Source organism: Watersipora subatra, chromosome 2 (assembly GCF_963576615.1).
Source record: "Watersipora subatra chromosome 2, tzWatSuba1.1, whole genome shotgun sequence".
Taxonomy (NCBI): domain Eukaryota; kingdom Metazoa; phylum Bryozoa; class Gymnolaemata; order Cheilostomatida; family Watersiporidae; genus Watersipora; species Watersipora subatra.
In genome coordinates, this window is record NC_088709.1 from 73,899,783 (window position 1) to 73,922,483 (window position 22,701).

Sequence of the window (22,701 nt, forward strand, 5' to 3'; positions counted from 1 at the left end):
GCTAAACATGCTGCTGGTAGCCTTTTACTTACGATCTGTTTTTTACAGTTCTGCACTGGAAAAAAGCCACATGAGGATTCATTGACAAAAATGCAACCGAGCCAGAAAATTTATGCTGGTTCTGTCCAGATTTTGTTCTCAAGAGCCTGCACAGCTAGGCTAAGTAGTTCTTGTTTGATAAGAGTACGCTAAGATGGCAATAACAGCTTGTGGTTGGTCATTCATACACTTGATCGCCGACATTACTAGCAACTGCATTAATAGTATAGTTGGTATTGTTAACAAGGTTTCACCAAGGAAATGCCTGATTCTAGCCATAAAAGAAAATGTGTCTTACACTTCTTCTTTCAAGCTAAAAGCAGCAGCATAACAACAATAATGGTTACCACTATTATTAACTCTTTAGCTGCCAAATAATTTTTGTTACCAAGAAAATTAAATATTCAATAAAATGAAATATTTGACATTGAAGCAGACAAATTGTCAAAACATATATACCATAGTAAAACAACCATAACCATACCAAAACATATAACCAAGTAATTAGCAGGAAATTTGATGTTGATTATCCGATGCCATAAAAAGGCCACAAATGTGTTTTAGAATGAGTTCGGGAACTTTTTTGTCCTCTTCATACAACTATGGTTAACAAGTTGAGCAGCTTCCGAGTCAGACGAATTGCCTGTATTACTATAGCGTGCGGCATAATTATTACTTTTAAAAATAAATGCTCGGTCGCCACTACTATTGCCCAGTAGATAACCATCAGAAGTCCATTGATCTACATTTTGTAAAACCTATGTAGTTGTAATGCACCTGCATCTGAACACTGTGAAGAAGAAATAGCCATAAAAAGGGTTTTTGCAAAGCGAAACCAAGGTCATTGTAAGATAACACATTTTCCATTGGCTCAATGCAAACGGATAATTGTTTCCTTTTGATTGAGCAGAAACATGGTAGGCTAATTATACAACTATATATACTCACCAATCAGAAACGGTTTGTACTAAGCCTACAGAAGCTGCCTTACTTTCTGCAACTTTTTGCTTGATAGGTACGTACGGAGAGTTACGATTTATAGGTTCGGCTTATTTGCGAATTCTTACAAATTCCCTGATTTCAGGACTGTTTTTAGGGTTGGCTTGTAAGCGAGGACATACGACAATTACTGCTTTATTTTTATATAGTCTTGTATAATGACTTTATTCTAGTATTTTATGTAGGTTCGCAGCTTTGAAACGAATTAAATAAAAGACAATGTGTTCTTATAACAAATATTTGCAGATATACATTATATCAGAGCATATTTACGTTGTATCTCAAGATTGTAAATAAAACAAGAGTGCAAAATGTGAATTGTAATTTTCCGATTGACATGATAATGTTAAAATATTATCGAATAAATAAATGAACATCATGCATTTATTTGCAGAGTAGATGAAATGATGGTACATATAATAAAAGGCTTTGAGCGCAGGGTATCAGTGGGTACATGGAGAGGCAGTTTAGGTTGGCGGTTAAATAGATTCCCTGTACTTGATGCCAGTGAAATGAATGATTTTATTCCCAAGTTATTATAAGCAACCTTACAGGTTCATCTCATCTCTTTTTGAAGTTTATAATCATTGATGGCATAATTCAGACCGCCTCAAACAAAACCATTACATGTTTATAACATTGAAGATATTTATTGTACTAACAAAGTTAGACTTTATCATAGACATATTGGGCAGACAAAATGGAAAAAATATAATGGTATCACATGAAAAGTATGGAATATTGAGTATTATAATGAAATCATCTAGAGTACTGAGGTGAGCTAAAAATGAGCGACTATATGCCATTTAGAATTGAATGACATGAATGACAATCCTGCTACTTCAAGCTAAAGGACTGATTTATTTGGATTTAAATAGTATAGGCTCTCTGTCAGACATCTCACTATCACTGTCTGTAAATTCAAACTCCTGCATTGTCATGGCATTTCCAGCGCTGTGAGTGTCACATGCGCCAACTTGTTTATACCGAAAGTTATTGCTTGTTGTGATGCAACGCATGATAAAAAAAGTGAGAGCACAAAGAAGCACACAACATAAACTTGTGTACATGAGAGTCATTGGACCTGAATGATCTATGGAGAATCCGACTATGGCGGGCACCACCATCTCCCCAAGAGCAGATGCGCACACAAACACTGCAGCCATTTTACCTGTCACTTTTATATACCCCTCCAACCACAAAACACCTGTGGGAAATATAGCGGCCATGCCTACGCCGAGTCCACCGGAGAGCACCCATAAGGCACTGATGCTATTAATTGTGGCTGTTGCAATGGTGAGACCTATAACTGAACAGAGGGTGATGGCTAAGGAGATGGTCAACATGGCAGTTGGAGAGAGACACTTGGCAATCGGCACAGATAGACCTCGAGCAAGAGCAAACATGCCCCAGTAGATGGCAGTGAGATAAGCAGCCGTGGACTCGGTGAAGCCATTATGGTGAATACTAAATGTCGCTATAAACTGACCATATGAGACCTCTGTGCCTACATAGAGAAAGAAAAAGATAAAGACAGCAGACATTATTTTTACTTTATAAGAAATCGGTGGAGCCATCATTAGGTCTGCGACTTCTTCGAGATCATTTTGCGATTTGCGACGTTTCGACACTGAATCGGTTCGATCCGAAAGACAGCAGAACACAAAGCCAAATAAAAGTAAGACAAGTGCGATGAATAAGTAACTGAACTGGACCTTTGATATCGACATAAGAAGCTCTTTCCCTTTTTCATAGACTGAGCGACCGTCACCATCTCCAACTGAGTTGGTATCTGGCTTGGTCACAAGTTCGGTACTACTTTCAAGGACAGACTGTGCTGTTGAGTTGGTAGTTGTGGAATCGTGCTTCCAATCCATGTGAGATGTTAGTTTGTTTAGTATCGTGCTCCTTTTAGTGGTATCAATGAAAGGTTTCAAACTTGAGGTGATAAAAGGAAGTGAAGACGTTTTTATAGGAATTGTTGTCAGAGTAGATGACACCGTTGTAACCATTTCTGTAATGGTGGAGGTGCCAGCAGTAGGTAAAGCAGAAGTGGTTGTTGTGGGGTTTGTAGTTCTAGTGGTTGCTGTTGTTGTAGCCGAAAATAAAATTTTAGTAGTAGGCATAATCAAAGGTATTGTTGAGTTTGGTAGAGCTTCAGGGGCTGTAGCCGTGTTGGTTGTTGGAATAAATGCAGTTGTGCTAGGTGCTGCAGCTGTTGTTGTTTTAGCTATTACTTCCGTAAAAATTAGAACTGAAGGTTGACTAGCTGTAGTTCTAAGAGAAGAAATGGCAGGAGTCAAATCCACCCCAGAACCAGTGGTTGATGCATTGATGATCGGTGCTGTTATATCTGATTCATAGATGTTAGTAGCAGTGTTGTTTTCTGCTCCTGCAACAATCGATCCATTGCTTACCCAAGTGACCAAACCTGTTACATCGGTAGTTCCATCATATGTTGCATTGTCTGATTTGGCTGAACTTGTATCGAAGGAAATAGCAACAGACATTCTGGTGGAAGTTGTGTTTCCTGTCAGCTCTGTTTTGGGAGTTGAAGGTTTCTGTGAGGTTACTTTACTTGGCTTATTCTTTTTTTCAGCCTCATCGAGTTTTTTACCCGCATCATTGCCGCTGGCACTGCTAAAACTTGTCTTATCAGAGGTAGCTTCCCCAGTATTAGGTTTGGGGCCCACTAAAGGAAGCGTTGCTAAAAAGGTTGCAGAAGTAGATAACGGAGTACTCGAGCTAGATGAACTGTTTAATGATTCTAGGAAATCGGAAAAACTTGTGTTTGAACTACTGTTGCTAAAGACTGAAGAAGCATTAGGCTTGATGATATACTGCCTCTTATGCATGGGCTCTGCAGCGATGGCAATTGTTGTCGTATAATCTGATATCTGAATGGTTGTGTTGCAGGACAGCTCGGTAGAGCTTAACAATGGTGCAGCAACTAGGGGAGATATGCACGCCCCCAAACCAAATGCAAAGTGGAGCAGTTGAAGGTATGGTCCGCTGTCCTTTTCCCAAAGCCTTAGAATAAGCACATTGCCACCTGCAAGATAGCAGACTCGAATTTCTTGATTTGAGAAAAGATACAAATACTACAGAAAATGATTTAAACAAATACTTATTAACATAAACAAAAATGAAAAATATTTCTAAACAATGATCCTTAGCTATAACACTACCAACACTTATCACAACATTTAAACATTGTTCATATATACCCGCGTATAAGCATATGGCGTGTACAGCGTGGGCCTTGATTTTTTAAAGAAGCCCAATATTTTCATCTTTCATCATAGAAAAAAGTTGGTGTGGATAAGGTATGACCTCAGGAATGTAAACACATGCGGATGAACAAAACTTTAATTAGGAAAAAACAACAAACCATCATTGTAAAATGTTTTTAGGTTAATAGTTTGTAGTACATAGTTAGTAGTACACATGCTGAAGAAAGTTCGGCTAAGAAGTTTACTGGTAATGCTAGGGCTTGCTGAAAATACTGTATGTATAAGAGGTGCATGATGTAATGGATTGGTAAGATTTAATCTGTAAATCAGGTGATAATTACCGTCTATCCCCGTATATAAGCCGATTCTAGAACGAAATTTTTTTTACTAAACTTAGGGGTCCGGCTTATACGAGCGTAACTCTGATTGAAAGCAAATGAAATGACATTATGCTAACTTAATTTCAACAACTACAACTCGAACCTGTATTAACTTTCCTTTATTAATAAAAGTACAAGATAACAAAAATGGTAACCACTATAATTAATTTTTTCGCTACCAAATAAATTTCTTATGGAGACAATTAAATATTCGGTATAACCAAATACTCGACATTGGTGTATGTAAGTTGTCATAACAATTGATCAAATTAATTAGCATAAAACTACATCATCTGATGCCATAAAAGGCTACAAATGGGTTGCAGAATGAGTTCGGACACTTTTTTGTCCTCTTCATACTATCGTGGTTAACAAGTTGAGCATGTTCCGAGTCAGACGAGTTGCCTTTATTACTACAGCTTACGCCATTATTATTACTTTTAAAAATAAATGCTCAGTCGCTGCTACTATTGCCCAATAGATAACCATTAGAAGTCCGTTGATCTACAATTTGTGAGACCTACGTAGCTGTAACGCGTTTGACTATTACAAAAAAGAAATAGCTATAAAAATGTGTTTTTACAAAGCAAAACTAAGGTCAGCGTGAGATGCAAACATCTGATTGTTTGCTTCTCAAGCGAAAGAAAACAACGAATGATTGTTTCCTTTTGATTAAGTAGATGGGCTATTTATACAACTACTCACCAATTAGAAACGTTTTGTACTAAGCCTACAAAAGTTACTCCATTACCGCAACCTTTTGCTTTGGTAGGTACATACGGCATGTTAGGATTTTTAAGGTCCGCTTATATGCGAATTCTTACAAATTCCCTGAATTCATGACTGTTTTTAGGGTCGGCTTGTATGCGAAGACACAGCAAAAGCCCTAAGAAATAATTGATAAACACGTAAAACATAATGAACACGGAGTAAAAAATAAAGGCACACGCTCTATATTTAATGGTAGTTGAGTACATGTATACTGAAAAACTAGTTTTAACTGATGACTTTAGTGGAAAAGCTTTCAAGACTGACAGAGTTGTTGTGAAGGAAACCCAAACACCAACCTGTATCAAGGAAGCCCATGGCAACGCTTGTGATAGATAGCAGAACACAGAGAGCCATTAGGGAGGATGTCCAAGGAGCTATCGCAATGGCTGCAACAAATTTATGATGTCTATCTCTGATCTTTCTGTGATGTAACCATTTGCTGTTGAAATGTACAACTAAAGGCGTGGTCACACGAGCACCGAACCGACGTAGGATCGGTTCGGAGGCTGGTTCGGTTCGTGGCACATGTCACACGGCCACCGAAGTAACTTCGCTCCTAGATACCATACGTATAGAGATAGGACACGGTTTCATTAGTAGTTTTTATGTATTTGAGTTAAATATTTCTAGTGTAAACAAAAAAAACTTTGAGGAACAATTATAATTACACAGCAGATTTATCAGAAGATCGTTCAGCTGCTCAACATAAATCACTCGAGGCCATTCGATACAAAGATTTTGCCAACCCTTCCCATCAACATAATTATTTTTTATTTATTAACATATGAATGTTTTTCTATGCTGAGTACATAACAAACAAAAACAGTCTTTATCATAGTACTGTGGTTTTACATAAATAAATCAGTCAACGATACTTTATCAGGATGAATATGACACATTACTTATATTCTACACGAAAGAAAATCACAATTCTCTTACATTTATGCAAAACTTAAGTGCAACATCTTACATTTATGCAACACAATCATAAGTCCGGGTGAACCTTGTCGTAAATGCTTCATGTGGTTTATTTAACGAAATAAAAGTATCGTCCCATTTCTTTTTTAACATTACTCACGCGAACGTAAGTAGAAATGTGACGCTTGCTCGCTAGAATTCTAAAATTTTAACCAGCCAATAAGAGCAAGGGTTCGGCACGAAATTTCGAGCAGGACCGAAAAGGTTCATTTCGGCCAGAAATGACCTCGGCTGAACTTTTTACAGCTGAGAGCGACGTCGTTTTGCGTCATTTAGTTCGGTTCGGTGCTCGTGTGACCACGGCTTAACACTACCCAGGGGCAAGTTTCATGAATTTTTTCTTGTGCATTAAAAGTGTGACAGTGGTAATGTCTATGGATTTTGTAAAAATGATAACGTGACAGAACGTGACATGACGTGCTTCTGTTCAATCGCCAGTAATTTCATCTTGAAACCACTGTTAACCAATTGACAAGTAGAGTAATACCGCATACTCTGCGTCTTCATCTAGTCGGATTCGCTGCATCACCGGTTTTTGGTGGCCTTCAATTGTATACAGTTAGCAAACCACTGTCTGTCTCGCCGGGAAGGCATGAGTGGGAGAGCAAACTTTATTTATATGAAAGGCTTCGCTGTTATGCTTCACTATTCAGTTCAGTTACAGATTACGGGATAGTAGATACAATTTACTACACAAATATGCGACATGTACAGGGACATATACAGGGAAATGTACAGGGACACGTACAGGGACACGTACAGTGACGTATACAGGGACGTGTACAGGAACGTGCACAGGGACGTGTACAGGGACATGTACAGGGACACATACAGGGACGTATACAGGGACGTGTATAGGGACGTGTACAGGGACTTGTACAAGGACGTGTACAGGGACGTGTACAGGGACGTGTACAGGGACGTGTACAGGGACGTGTACAGGGACGTATACAGGGACGTGTACAGGGATGTGTACAGGGACATGTACAGGGACGTATACAGGGATGTGTACAGGGATGTGTACAGGGACGTGTACAGGGACATGTACAGGGACGTGTACAGGGATGTGTACAGGGACGTATACAGGGATGTGTACAGGGACGTGTACAGGGACGTACACAGGGATGTGTACATGGACATGTATAGGGACGTGTACAGGGACGTATACAGGGACGTGTACAGGGACGTATACAGGGACGTGTACAGGGACGTATACAGGGACGTGTACAGGGATGTGTACAGGGACGTGTACAGGGATGTGTACAGGGACGTGTACAGGGACGTATACAGGGACGTGTACAGGGATGTGTACAGGGACGTGTACAGGGACGTATACAGGGACGTGTACAGGGATGTGTACAGGAACGTGTACAGGCACGTATACAGGGATGTGTACAGGGACATGTACAGGGATGTGTACAGGGACGTATACAGGGACGTGTACAGGGACGTGTACAGGGACGTATACAGGGATGTGTACAGGGATGTGTACAGGGACGTGTACAGGGACATGTACAGGGACCTGTACAGGGACGTGTACAGGGACATGTACAGGGACGTATACAGGGATGTGTACAGGGATCACATCATTCGGTCTACATCTACAGACGGTCTACATCATTGATAGCTATCGCTATCAATGATGTAGACTGTTACATGGTGGTGCAAGAAGGAGCGGACGATTTTGAATTCAATCGAACAAAACTTCCCAAGACACGCAAACCAAATAAATTTAATGAAAATATTTATATGATGTGTGGTGTTACTGATTGTTAAACAATGGGAAAGTGTGCACTGACCATGTAATATAAAACATTTCACTATTACGCCATCTTTGTGCATCTCTGATGCAAGGATATGAACTTGCGTCTGATAAGCTATTTTTGGCATGACATTATGCTATACACAGAGTTCAGTATTGATTCAGTTTAGGCTCATGATAGCAATGATTTGCTTGACACTGTTTTTTGCCAAGATTTCACAGCACATTTCAATATAATTGTCAACTTATAATCTTTTATATTCTTAGTTCGCTCTACGATTAGCTTATTAATCTGTTTTACATATAGTTTAAAACTACACGGAGTTGGTTATATAAAGTTATATAACGAATTTGTTTTAACATTATATGCCAATACTTGAAATGTTTGTCACTGTTTTTTCGTGCTCTGTACCGAATCGAACGAAATATTTGTATCCATATACAAATATTTGTTTCAACATCGTACGATTCTAACAAGCGAGATGAAAATTTTAATACATTAGCTTCAAATGATGAGGTTTGACTATCTTACAGTCATAGACCTATTAACTATACTATTAACTGTACAGTTAATAGGTCTATGATTACAGTAGAGCCTCGTCACAGCAAGGTAAAGATTTAGTATAGAGGTGTATAAAAACACACAGGTTTCTATACCACTTTGTATTAGATATTTACTATGGATAGTAAATATCTAATGCAAACACCGCCTGTAAAAATCATCAAATTTTATATACATACTGTAATATTAAAAATTAGTAACAAAACAATTTGCTAACCTGAGTAACTAAAGTTATCAACAGTAACTTTAATGCACTCAGTGGTTATGATATGCAGAAAAATGTCACGTTACAATGTAATATGTACAGTACGTACCGCAAGGGGTTCTTACCTTCGAGACAGATGTTTGAAGATCAACGTTGAATTAAACTTAAATGAATTTAGCTTACTAAAGACAGTTAAAGTTAAGTTTTAGTATACAACTTTAACTATTTTACTGAACTTCAACTTTTTTATTGCTAAAATTTAATGACTATCTATTATCGGTCACAATAACTCATAATGGAGAACTAAGCGAGATCGAGAATTGTATTTTTTTCAGTCGTTGTTAGCAGGATTTCGGCAAATAGCATACCCGCATATTTGTTCTTCCGACGTAATCAGCACACCTACTGCCAAATATGAACTTCAAGAATTTTTTTTTATCGATTTTGTATAGAGAGGACGGAAAATCAGCGTGTCCTACGTCACAGGGTGAAAAAATCATATAGCAGGGTCGTCGTAACCGGAGGGCACACTGTATGAACAACAACTACCTTTGCAAAATCTCTAATATTCAGTTGTATTATAATTACGAAAACAATTCAATACTTTACTTTAAACTTATATGTGAAATGTTTCTTAGCCAGCATTTGAATTTACCACCGACAAAGAGATAGACCCGAAGATGCACATTTAGTTTTGACTCTAATACAATTATGAAATTATGAAGTTCGTAACATTCCCGCGTCACAGCAATTCAAATCTTTTCAATAGGTGACCATTCAAAGAATCTTGCCTTCTTTGTGTCTTTATTAAAAACTGTAACGGTACTTATGGAGTCCAGATCTGAAACTCCTTAAAGTAATGCTACTTTTTACTAAAGCCCTAACTGTTTTAACCTCACACAAAACAATATAACACACAGCAACAACAGCAATTTAGCAAATAAAATGAACAATTAGTAATGCTGACTTACTGAGGCCAGCAAGGAGCAGGGCGATTGAGACTAGAGTATTGGCTCGTCTCTCAAACTTGTCAAAGAAAAAGCCACCGACAGCTGAACCTGCAGATAGGAGTTATTTCATTAGAAGAAAAGTTACCTTGATCTCCAAATCAACTTTTACTCGCATTTGACACATTTTATTGTATGACACTATACAAGATTGCAATGCAATGATTACCTCTAAAACTAAGAATGTTTGGAACAGACGGGTCATAAAATACCAGAAGCAAAAACACACAACAGGGAAGAGTAAACATAAGTGAGTAGTACAAAATAAGTAGCATATTCTTACGCAAATGCACATAAAATTACTCAAACTCGGCATCTGATTACTCGGATCACTCGATAGCATTACTGAAAAAAACATAATCCGGTATTTTTCAAATATACTTATACTATGCTCTGAAGCTAAAGGGATGAACTAAGTCTGGGAAATATTGACACATTCCAAACAAAACGACATGCTGCAATCTCTGCATACTTGAAAAATCTGCATAATATGCAAACCACAACTGATCATATGAAATCAAAGAGAGGAGTTGTACTTTTCCTGTAGGCATGTTAGGAGTTATTTTCTCTCGAACACCTAAATGCAAATGCACCATTATCGAGTCCCTTCAATCATGTATACCAGCAAAAATTGGGCAAATTATTCGTCACTTGTCTCCTGAAGAGCACAAATGCGTGATATCACTTGCTGCGACTTATAGCTAAGTAGCTTTTATTTTACCCTTATATTTATACAGACTGTCACGGCGGCAATAGCCGGGCACAGAACCACGACCAGCCGGCACAACTGGCCGGCAATGCTGCCTCCAGAAAGTCGGCCCGGGTCCACCGAGCAGCTAGGGACTTGAACCTGGCTTTAATTCCTTCCAGCCCTCAACCTGGAAGGAATTAAAGCTATTTGGCCATTAGCCAGTAGGACAGGCGGACCGGCTATCGAGCTAGCAGATGAATCGCCGACCTGCTACCAAGCCAGCTCTGGAAGAATCAACCTGATACTGAGTCTTCCCAGCAGAGGATAGAGCTTATCGTTGAACAAAAGGAGACTAAATGAGTCTACTTTTATTCAATGCAAGGAAGAGCACGGGGAAGACTCATTCAGGGCTCATTTGTATGCACAATATTTACTGTGTATATACAGTCAAACATGGATACACATGCAAACTGCTGATGTAAATAATCAGCTCAAAGATAAGACAATTACTGAAGTAAAGCTAATAAAGAGTGTTCAACAATAATTATGGATCTAAATCTAGAACTAGTTTAATGACTAGTTTGTACTTGACTTTCAGATAATTTAGCAATATGAATATTTCTAGAGAAATATACATATTTCTAGAGAAATATGAATATTTCTAGAGAAATATACATATTTCTAGAGAAATATGTATATTTCTAGAGAAATATACATATTTCTAGAGAAATATGTATATTTCCAGATTACAAATAAAAAACTGTTGAAAAAATACTATCAAAATATGCACATATAAATGTATATTTGTAGAAAAACAGTTTTTGAATGCGAATCTAGCAATATCACTGATAATTAAACCCATATAGTCAATTAATAAAACTGACATATCCATTGATTATACACACATCCATATAGGCATAAAATATAGTCATATTCATACAGTACATACATATCCATTACAATCAGGTGATTAAAGACTCTCAGGCTATTCAACAGTTTATTAATATGATCCAGATTTGAGAGCAATGATAAGACAACTTGATTTCCAGCTTGCATGGACCAGTGATATTCACTGAGGCCTGCCAGCATAATCCATATTCGAGTCATCTCATAACAATTTATAAGTGAGGGTGTCTAATACTGCAGAATATATTTAGTTGCATAACTTGAGAACAGAATAACAAATGGAAATAAACACTTACCGACTAGATAGCCCAAGGACCTGGCTGGGAATATGTAGCTGATGGTTTGAATGGTAGCACCCACATGACATCTTAGATAGTTCAAAGTCGGCCCAGGTATAGCAAGAGCGAGTCCCTGTAAGAAGTATCAACAATGTATGGATATTTTAAATTTTGATGTTAAATTAAAATTGCAGTTTAAACTGAACAAACTTTGAGATGAGTTTAGAAACACTTTTCATCTATCAATTTCACCTGCAATGTCATATATATATTCCTTCAGGCAGTTCTTGACACAGAAAAGGTTGAGAAAGAAGAGATAGTACGTAAAGTTACCATTCCCAAATAATTTCTCATAGCACACTCATTTCGATACAGCACTGCGATATAGTACCATACGATTGGGGCTTGTATAATTATATATATGAGCTGACAACTCCAGAGAATGCAGCAACATCGCTATTGTGGCAACATCGCTATTGAGAATCTAAATTCCATTTCTCCTTTACTATGGCCTAATCGGTTATGTTTCTAACATGTTAGAACTAAAGATTCTGCAGCTAACTACCATGCGGACACAATTATTGATCTACAAACCACACATGCCAAGCCATACCCAACCGACTTTTCAACACGCCTCTTATCAGATTTTGGTTGCTATCTCATGATAGTCACCAGGTAACATGTTTACCAAGCTATGGATAGTTTGACGTGTGCCCAGGTTTGGTACCAACTATAAATTCCTTACCAATGCAAAAAGCATAAAATGCAGCTACCTACACAGGCAGCTCAGCTGGTAAGAAAATTGATAATAAAAGATAAATGAATACAATATAAATGAGCAGCTCGCTTGAATATAGATACAATGACAGATTCAGAATGGGTACATCTCATCGGCCTTATCTTGGAGATGAGTCAGTCAGCTAAATTGATACTTTGCTCGAACATGTTTACTGGCCCCGATTACAACTGATTAGCAATTTCTTTTCACACTTTTAATCTCTGAGAGCAGTCATAATCTAGTGATCTGGAACATCTGACCTGCAAACAATATGCTAGAGTTCAATTAGTGAAAGAGGCCACTGGCTTTGATAGGAATGACATCTACCCTTGAATTGCTCTCCACAACTGGGCATGTCTTATGTCATCAGAGTTCTCATGCCATGTCCAGCCAAGATCACATCATAAAAAACACAGCCTCTGCTGCAGTGAGCTAAGCAGACATTGCTCACACAAATTTGAGCCTGACTATTGATGCCTATAAATAGTCCTAAACCAACCACAGTCCTCTTGCATTTATTATTAAAGTAGAGAAGATGGTTATGAGCCATGAAATGTATGCAGCCTGAATAATCTATGTATCATACTTTTGAGGACAGCATTAACTACATTACCTCTTCAGGGAGTAACTTTTCCCGAGTAAAGCAATTGATAAGCTGACATGTACCCAAAGAGTACATAATGTGGGTTAGCACAAGTTGTATAAGCAACTAGATTTTTTATGAGAAGTTATTTGTTGAGAAGAATAAACTGCTGTTGACAGCCACAAAGATTGGATCACATATAACTTAAAATAGCAGTACAAGAAAAATGACTAGATATCTTCAAAACAGACCAACTTACAACACCAATGTATGCTCCACACAGTGCGAATGTGCTGAGACCTCTCTTCTGTTTCTGCTTTTTATTAGAACCTGCGCTGCCAAGCAGTAAAGCACCATCAAACATAGTCACTTCGTCCTCCGTCTCTTCTCTGAGCATCGTAGAAGTTAAGTGGACAAGCAGTTTAAGGTTCTTTATTCACTTCTATTCAGGATGTAGCATACTGGAAACCCATCAAATTCGATATCGGGTTATCGTTGACGTACCTCTACAAAACACTTCTTCATAACAACGTCATATCATCGTTATGTTCTATACATTCGTTAGCAAGCGTGTGAAGTATAAAATTTATTATACCCGAACAATAACATAAACATTTTACCTAATGAGCCTTTCGTCCATAATAAAAAGTTTATTGGTGTTATAAACAAATTAGGCTAGGAAGCTACTGTAAAACCGAACAACGAATACACATATACACTGCATATCCTGTTCACGACTATTAGTTGAATTGGATTGTAAGTCGTGGACGAAATTTACACCGGATATCATACTCGGTCGAACAGACAGCGATTTATGTTTTTCCCGTTTGCCATTCCGAGGCGTTCTGTTTGCCGCTGTTCTTTCGAAAGCAAACCTTTTAGTGAATCGATACATCACAAAATTTACTCATTTTACTACGACTGTTCCGGAAGAGCATGTTTTGCAAACGTCGCCTCAAAACTCGTTACGTTTTAGTTAGGACTCTTTTATATTGTTGACGATAACAAAATAACAGAAAGCCTCTATTTGCAGGCATAATATCAAGTAAAATAGAAACTGTAAAAGTATCTTGCATACAAGATGGCATAGCCTGTCTTGACAAATGGTTGTTTTTGCGGAGTTGTTTCCCCGTCGAGCGGGCGAGCAACTCCGCAAAAACAGCAGTTTGTCAAGACAGGCTAAAGATAGCAGTGAACAATTCACGTTTAGCTTGAGATTATTTGTGTAAACATTTATACACATAAACACTATTTTTTTAAATTATTAAAAATTTTAGTAGCAAACTTATTATTGAGAATAGCTGATGTCGGATTGCAGGAAAAGTAAAAATAACCATTTATGATGATTGCGGATTGTACATTACACAAGATACTTGCTGAGCTCAATGATATACAACCCCCATAGGATAGGTTACGGCCATCATATGGGCGGGGTTTAATGATCGAGCTCTGTTAGGATGAACCCGAACATGGCCACAATCCTTACAGAGCTCAATCATTATACCCCGCCCATATGATGGCCGTAGCCTATCCTGTGGGGGTTGTATATCATCGCTGAGCTCATGTATTGAAACTTAGCACAAATATGCCAACAATTGTTCAGTCATCCGCTCAAGACTAATTGAAGATTTATTATATAAAACAATGGAAAATAACTCCATAAATCTCACATGCTGGCTAAAACGATAGCCCATGAGAGCAAACGGTTCCAAGACAGATACAAGTTAGTTTAAATGCAAACCAAAACAACTACCAATCAGCGGAGAAAACATGTTGATTACAAATTCAATGAAAGTCTTTTTAGTCTTAGCATTATCATTCAACTCATGAAAAGAAGAAGCAAACGCCACTCTGGCCAAAAAATAGAGGCTGCTTCTTCTTCTTATCAATTCAGGATTAAAGCCATTCTATTCTAAAGAGATACTAGAAACAACCATAATACCCAAAGCGTTTCTAATTGTTATACGTATATAAAGCCAAATGTTGACGTTTCCCTCTATCGCTGCTAGTAGTATGTAGAGAGCAGATCTACACAAAAAAGTGACGGATCCAGCGGGGGGATAGAAAAAGGGGGTTGCGAATTAAATTGGCTAGGGGTGTAGATTGAATTGGGTGGAGTTGAATGAGATGTTGGGGTTTGGGGGGAAATTGTGGTGTAGAGTAGGGGGTTGAATTCGAGGGGGTACGGATCCGCTCCCGGCGTAATCGGCGGATTATCTGTGGATGAGTCATCCGATTAGCGGGGGATGAGTCATCCGATTAAACGCGGATTATCGCGGGATTAGTCGGGGGAATCGTCGCGGATTAGTCGGCCGAATCGTCGCGGATTATCGGTGGATTAGTGGGGGGTGAATATCTGGGACATCGAGGGCTGGTTGGTTTTCCGGAGTGGATCTCGCGGATTATCGAGGAGAGCGAGAGATTACCGGATGAGTGAGGGGGTTAATATCTGGGACACCGAGGGGTTGATTTTCCGGAGATTGTTATATATTTGAAACATTGAATATATATGAGAAAGTGTTTATGTACAAAGTTATTTTTTGAAGAATTGATGATTTTGTAATGTTGAAGCTCTTGAATGGTTAAGAATTTTAAGGAATTTTATTTTTCGAATTTTTTTGTATTTTTTTGTATGTAAGATTGAAATTTGTTGGAGAAATTAATATGTTGAATGAAAGATCAGTTTTATTACAAAATTATTCACTTTAAAAGATATATTTATACTACATCGTAGTATTCACGAGTATTGTGAGATGTTACTAGCCCCTTGTATATAATGATACCCGGATAATTCTCTTTCAACGAAAGGGCATATCTCGAAGGCATCGTCTTCATAAATTCTGAAATTATCCATCACTGTTATGGATCCACTACTTTTTTAAAGATAATGTATAAATTGATGAAGTATTATTAGTTAGTGTTGATTGTTACTGAAGCTTCTGAGGAGTCAACTTCCAATAGTATGAATATCGACAATATTTCTGAAAGAACTCCCCAATTGAATATGAAACAAAGACAGTGTAGAAGACCAACCAAGTCTAGATTGAACAGAACTACGTCATTACGAAGATCATCAAGAAAAAGTTCGGTAGTAAAGCGGTTATTCGAATCCAAGGAAAATTATATGGAAGGAGATGAGAAAATTACGTCACCTATTGCAACAGTTTTTAAATCCGAGGAAATGCAAGAACCATGGAAATGGATTGATCTAAAAGTTTTGGATATTCCAGCTTCGTTAGAAGTAATACAAGCAAATAAGTCTGAAGAAAATGACAATTGTGAGATTGCGTTGCAATTCTTCGTTGAACGTAAGGGAGAGCGTGTGGCATTATGTTCAATCATCGAACCTCAAAAGTATAACATTCCCTCATCATTTCAATGGTTGACACCAGCTCTCATGATATTGGATCGAAGTGAGATTTACATGAACTCTAAGTCTTCATCAGGATTAAAACTTTTCACGATTGACGGAGCGTGCAATCTGAAGGAATTCAGAGAGAAATTAAACAAAGATTATAAACTCTGTATATCAAGACAGTAATTAGTTAAGGAAATGTTATTATGATTAAATTTTATATAGTTTATTTGATGATATATCATAGGAATTTAAACTTACTATCAATGGATATATTATTGAATAAAAGTTTTGTATATAAAAATGCTAAAACATAATATAAAAAAAGACTATTGAATATTGAATATCATTCAACCCCAATTTTCTTCTTCTTTCATTGACGAAAGAGAATGAACTGTCTACAATCAAAACATACATTATTTTTAGTGAGATATAGTAAAAGTAAGACATACAGACAGATTAGATCATTCATTCAAACTAAAAAACAAATATAATGTAATACTTACTGAAGAAGAAGATCCATCCTTTTTCTGAATGGAATCTTCCTGTTGAGATACGGGAGCCTGCAATTGCAATGATTACAGTCAGGATGGTTTACTATAACCTTGTTGAGATAGTAGACTCTACATTCACAATGGACTCCAACTTAAATTGTAAATTTCAATTGCATTACTCATCGAATCATAGAATGATATGCAAGATGTAATGCAGACAGAATAGGATATGCAATCAACTAGAGTAGGACATACAGACAATAAGAAAAACAAATATGTTACATCACATAGTCAGACTAGGACACACAGACAGAGGAGGATATTCAGTTAAAACAAAGAAATAAATATAATGTGCTACTTACTGAAGATTCAAATTTATAAACCCTTCTCCGAAAAGGTCTATATTTAGTTCGCTGATACCCAGGATCCTACAATTGCAATGATTATAGTCAGAGTAAAATACGCAGACAAATTAAAACACAGTCAGGTCTTACTTTGAATTTCAATTCCAACACCTTTTGTTTTAAAGTGAAGTTATACAAATATTAATTACTGTTTTCACAGACTGTTACTCATTTTAACATTCCTACATACCAATTGGAGTGAATTTTGTTGAATGTATTTGATCTTTAGTTACATGTTTTATCATTATACAACGATATTAGACGAAATAAATATAATGTAATACTTACTTTTAAAGTCAATGTAACATCGAAGTTACAAAATAATTCTTCTCTTTGTCGCTGCATGACTTCTACAATAATTTCCAAATTACTTTGTATAATTTAATTGTTTCATTTAAGCAAACCCTATAATTCGAAATATATTTAATATGTAGTTTATATTCTCAAGTTTCCTTTAACCCTTTCACTGCCGAGCATGTACAAATTTGGGTATTTGCCAAGTGCCAGCCATTTTACCGAAAATTGCCGATATTGCTTCATGATATGTAAACAGTATTTTTTCCAATTTCAATCTCTATTCAGAACAATTTTGTTACATATTTTAATTTGCTAACATTGTAGCCATCATTGCTATGCAAAAATTCAACGAATCTATACTTTGTGCGATGATAAAGCTGTGTGATGCTATGATCGATGCGAAGCTAAAGCGATCTTCCGTGTTTCTTACTCTCACAAAATTATTACTTTCACTACTCTCAGAGACAGTGCTGCTGCTTTAACTATCTGTATAATCACGAAAATCTGAATCTGAAATGGCTATAATGCCATCAACATTACTAATTACCTGTTTTCTGACTCGCGCGCGGTAATTAATGAACTCACACAAAAAATGTTCGTTATAAAATTAGAAGTTCTCTAACAAAAGTTTGAAATTGATTCGTTACTTTAGGTTAATTTTATAGACAAATCTTCAGACAACACTGTCAATTTCATAAAAGTCTGAAAGACCGTGGGTTATGCTGTCAACGAATAATAAAATGAGGTAACTACGCAATGGCTGGGAAAGTCGCATTAATGCGTCTACGGCAGTGAAAGGGTTAATCAAAAATATAATTTAGTAAAATATTATAATGTAATACTTACTTTCTTTTGAAGCTTGATCTTGTTTCGAAAAGCCTTCTGTTTTTCAGGATCTACCTCTCTACCCCAAGGGCAGTAGCCCCATATCTCCACACACGTGTCGATGCAATTTGTCTGAGTTAGGAGTCTATCCACGTTTTTGTCTCGAGCACACATTGTAAACTGTGTAGTTGTTACTAGTTAGATGGTAGGAGATTATTTATTCTGCACGTGAACACTGATAATAAAGAAGTAGCCATTACCGTTGTAACGAGCGCAACTGTCTATATTTATTTGACGTCCTTTAACACAAAACCCGGAGGTACACAACTCCTAGTATTATACAATGCAGTGTAACATAACACGAATATAGCACATCTCCTTTCCTAAGTATGTTTGAAGCAATGAGTAAAACCAAACATGAGTAACAAAGTGATATGACTAACATGACTAGCAAGGGAAATGCACTAAGTACTGTAAGCAACTAGCTACAAAATGAATAACATATAAAAGCCATAATCTGACTGACTGGCGATGCCTAGCATTCTTCAATCAGTCGACGTGGCGGTCTGATTGTACGACGAGGTCTCGAAGTCGTAGGCGTGCTATCCATACTTTGGGCACACCTTGACAGAGAACTGTGTGAATCCGGATTGTCAGGTATTGAATTGTCAGTATTGGTCGGAGAGTCAATAAGTGCTGTTCGGTTTCGGCGAATCTCGCTACCTGCAGATACTATGTACGTGCGGTTAGGTAACACCTCTTTCACTTGTCCATATCGTTGTAAATCACGTACAAATACGGGGCTACCTTTTCGTAGGATAGGCAACTCTTTAACCTGTTGTGATCGGTCATGTCGCTCTTTCATTTTCACCTTGTATTCCTCATTGACAGACTGGAACGCTTTGTGATCTACCTGGCTGGTTGTGTGATAGTGAATTTGAGCAACCTGTGTACGAAGACTACGGTTCATAAGCAACTCAGCGGGCGATCTTCCTCCATGTATCGGCGATGTACGATAAGCTAGAAGTCCTAGGTACAAATCTCCAGATTTCTGAAGTATGGACTTTATAGTCTTAACCATTCGTTCTGCAGCACCGTTGGCTCTGGGGTACATAGGCGATGAAGTCACACTTTGAAACTTGTATTTTTTTGCAAAGTCTCTAAAATCTTGTGAAGAATATTGTGGTCCATTATCAGACAGAACCATTTCGGGTACTCCGTGCCTGGCAAAAATGCTTTTCATCTGGTTGATTACACTTTTGCTGCTTTCATTGGGTAGTAGGGCTACCTCTGGGTATCGAGAGTAGTAGTCAGTCACGAGTAGATAAGGCTTTCTATTGTGATAAAATAAGTCGGTGCCTACTATCTGCCATGGTCGGCTAGGAGTGGCTGTAGGTAGTAAAGGTTCTTTAGTGACAGGAGCGGTCTCTTTACATACCCTGCAGTTTTTAATCATTTCCTCTATCTCTCGTGCCATGTTTGGCCACCAAACGCATCGACGTGCTCTCTCGGTACATTTATTTAATCCTAAATGCCCTTCATGCAGGTTGGCTAAAGTTTCCAGACGTTCTGTTTGTGGAATAATTATGCGGTTTTGATAAGTCAACAAATCATTGCACAGCGTAATATACCCTCTGCTTTCAAAGTATGGTTTGATTATGGAATCGATACTGGACAAATAGTGTGGCCACCCAGAGTTTACGTACTTCTTGACCTGGCACATCACTTCGTCCGCTTCTTGAGACAGCCTAAGCTTTTCGACATGCATATCTGTGCTTGGCATGAGCATAGCTTGACGAGAATACGTGTCTACTTCTTCTACAAATAGAGTATCATTCTCTGTGGGAATGGCGCACGGGTATCTCGACACAGCATCAGCAGAAACATTCTCCTTACCAGGAATATGTTTTATCTGGTATTTGAAACGTATTAGTCTTAGCCTGAATCGTTGTATTCGAGCTGGCAGTTTACTGATTTCCTGATCTCCAAGCAGTGACACTAAAGGTTTGTGGTCGGTCTCTATAGTAAGGTCAAGTATACCAATGATATATCGAGCAAACCTTTCTGCGGCCCAAGTAACTCCCAATGCCTCCTTCTCTATTACGGCATATTTACGCTCAGTTTCGGACAGAGATCGGCTTGCGGCAGCTACTAGTCGACGGGTGCCATCTGACTGTTTCTGACTCAAGACAGCTCCTAACCCGTAGTCGGACGCATCCGTTGACAAATATGTCTCTTTATTTGGGTCATACGGGGCAAGAACCGGTGTAGATTTAAACTCCTCTTTGAGACGATCAAACGCTTTTTGCTGGGAATCATTCCATATCCAACAACTCTTTTTGCACAAGAGCTCTCGGAGCGGTTGGCTGATATGCGCTACAGCAGAACTAAACTTGCCATATTGGTTGACTATGCCTAGGAAGCTCCTAACATCACGTACACACGTTGGTGTCGGAAAGTCAAGCAATGCAGATATTCTTTCACCTGCGTGAATACCACTAGCGTCAATGCGATACCCTAAATACTCTACCGACGTTTTCTTTAGAGCACACTTGGCATGATTTAACGTCAGACCTGCGTCGTGCATGCGGCGTAGCACTTGCGATAAACGGGAGTTATGCTCTCTCTCGTCCTTACCCATCACTAATACATCATCCATATGTACTACGACACCTGCGATACCTTCTAATATTTTTGTCATTTCTCTGCAGAATATCTCTGGAGCTGATTTTAGTCCAAATGGCAATTTACGGTAGTAAAAACGTCCAAATGGTGTCAAGAAAGTGGTGAGATGTTGGGATTTGGCAGACAATGGTATTTGCCAAAATCCACAGTTGGCATCTAGTTTTGAAAATATGTGACCACCATTAAGTTTTGACAGACTGTCCTCGACGGTTGCCATGGGAAAAACTTCACGTCGTACGTACTTATTTAGCTGTGTAAAGTCTGTACAGATACGAACACTGTCCTGTTTAGGTACAACGACCATCGGTGCACACCATTCCGTAGGCTGTTTCGCTTCTACAATAACGCCTAAAGATTTCATACGCTCCAACTCTAACTTAGTTTTGTCAAGTAATGGAAAGGGTACGGCTCGTGGCACGAATATACTGTACGGCTTGGCATCGTCAGTCAGTCTGATCTCACATTCAGTCTTTACAGCTCCTAGACCCTGAAAAAGTCTTTTATCAACAAAATTATCAACACCATTTGCAAAATCATCAACATTATCAACATTACAGGCAAGCAAACCAAGACTTTGACATGCAGATTTGCTCAATAGGTTCACATCTTGATTACGCACAACGTAAATTGTTTCTGATATAGATTTGTTACCATATGTAAGAATTGCATCAGTTTGACCAATACAAGGTATTTCTAAGTTACCAGGACCTCTTAGTCTCTTAGTATTGGGCTGCAATGGAGCGGATATAGCATTTGGTCCACACACAGTTGCTGCAGCACCAGAATCTAGTTTAAATGTTGCTGTATTGGTATGTCCCTGTATGTCAATGGCTAGTTTGGCCATCCATGGTTTACTACCATTTCTATCGCTGTTCTTGATTTCTCCAGTAAACAGCTCGACTTCAGTCACAGATTTTCCAGAGAAGCACATTTGCTTCCAATGACCTCTCTTGCCACATGCAGTACAAGTAGATCTCAAAGCTGGGCAGGAGTCTCTGGAATGTGGGGCTTTTCCACAGCGTTTACATCGGTCTTTAGGGATAGATGAGGCAACCCTATTATTTGCAGAAGTGTTGTCAAAGCTATTGGCGTGTCCTTGGGTTGTCGGCCTGTGTCTAATATTACCAGTATTCGATGATTTGTGTCCTTTTAAGTAAGAGTTTCGGTTTGAGCTAGATGTGTCATTCTTTCGGCTATGTTGTGGCTGTCGTGAACTGAATTTGTTGGCATGTACATCTACAGCTGATCCCCTGACTACTGACTGTGCTTGTTTAGCTGATTCAAAGCGTCTAGCTATCATCACTGCGTCATCTAGCGTCAGATCTGCATCGGCTTGTAGTTTTTCACTCAACTTGTCTTCAGTAATGCCCACTACTAATCTGTCACGTATTAGCTCTTCCCGTAGATCTCTATAGTCACAAAACTCGGCTTGGCGATATAGATTGTGAATAAACACATCTATAGAATCA

General features: G+C 38.2%; 1 protein-coding gene and 1 long non-coding RNA gene across 2 annotated transcripts; both read right to left on the minus strand.

The window, feature by feature from the left end:
* Positions 1 to 1,652: 1,652 nt before the first annotated feature.
* LOC137386767 (uncharacterized) lies at positions 1,653 to 13,902 on the minus strand. Its single transcript, XM_068072902.1, has 6 exons — positions 13,793 to 13,902; positions 13,432 to 13,678; positions 11,830 to 11,944; positions 9,901 to 9,987; positions 5,719 to 5,808; positions 1,653 to 4,090 (listed from the first exon to the last, which is right to left on the minus strand). Exons 2-6 carry the CDS (start codon positions 13,567 to 13,569, stop codon positions 1,899 to 1,901), a joined length of 2,622 nt encoding a protein of 873 aa, XP_067929003.1. The 5' UTR covers positions 13,570 to 13,678; positions 13,793 to 13,902; the 3' UTR covers positions 1,653 to 1,898.
* A 2,845-nt stretch (positions 13,903 to 16,747) lies between these two features.
* Positions 16,748 to 17,769, minus strand: LOC137388810 (uncharacterized). The gene is made up of 4 exons (XR_010978031.1): positions 17,714 to 17,769; positions 17,384 to 17,449; positions 17,034 to 17,090; positions 16,748 to 16,925 (listed from the first exon to the last, which is right to left on the minus strand). It is a non-coding gene; the product is annotated as an uncharacterized lncRNA (long non-coding RNA).
* Positions 17,770 to 22,701: the final 4,932 nt, after the last annotated feature.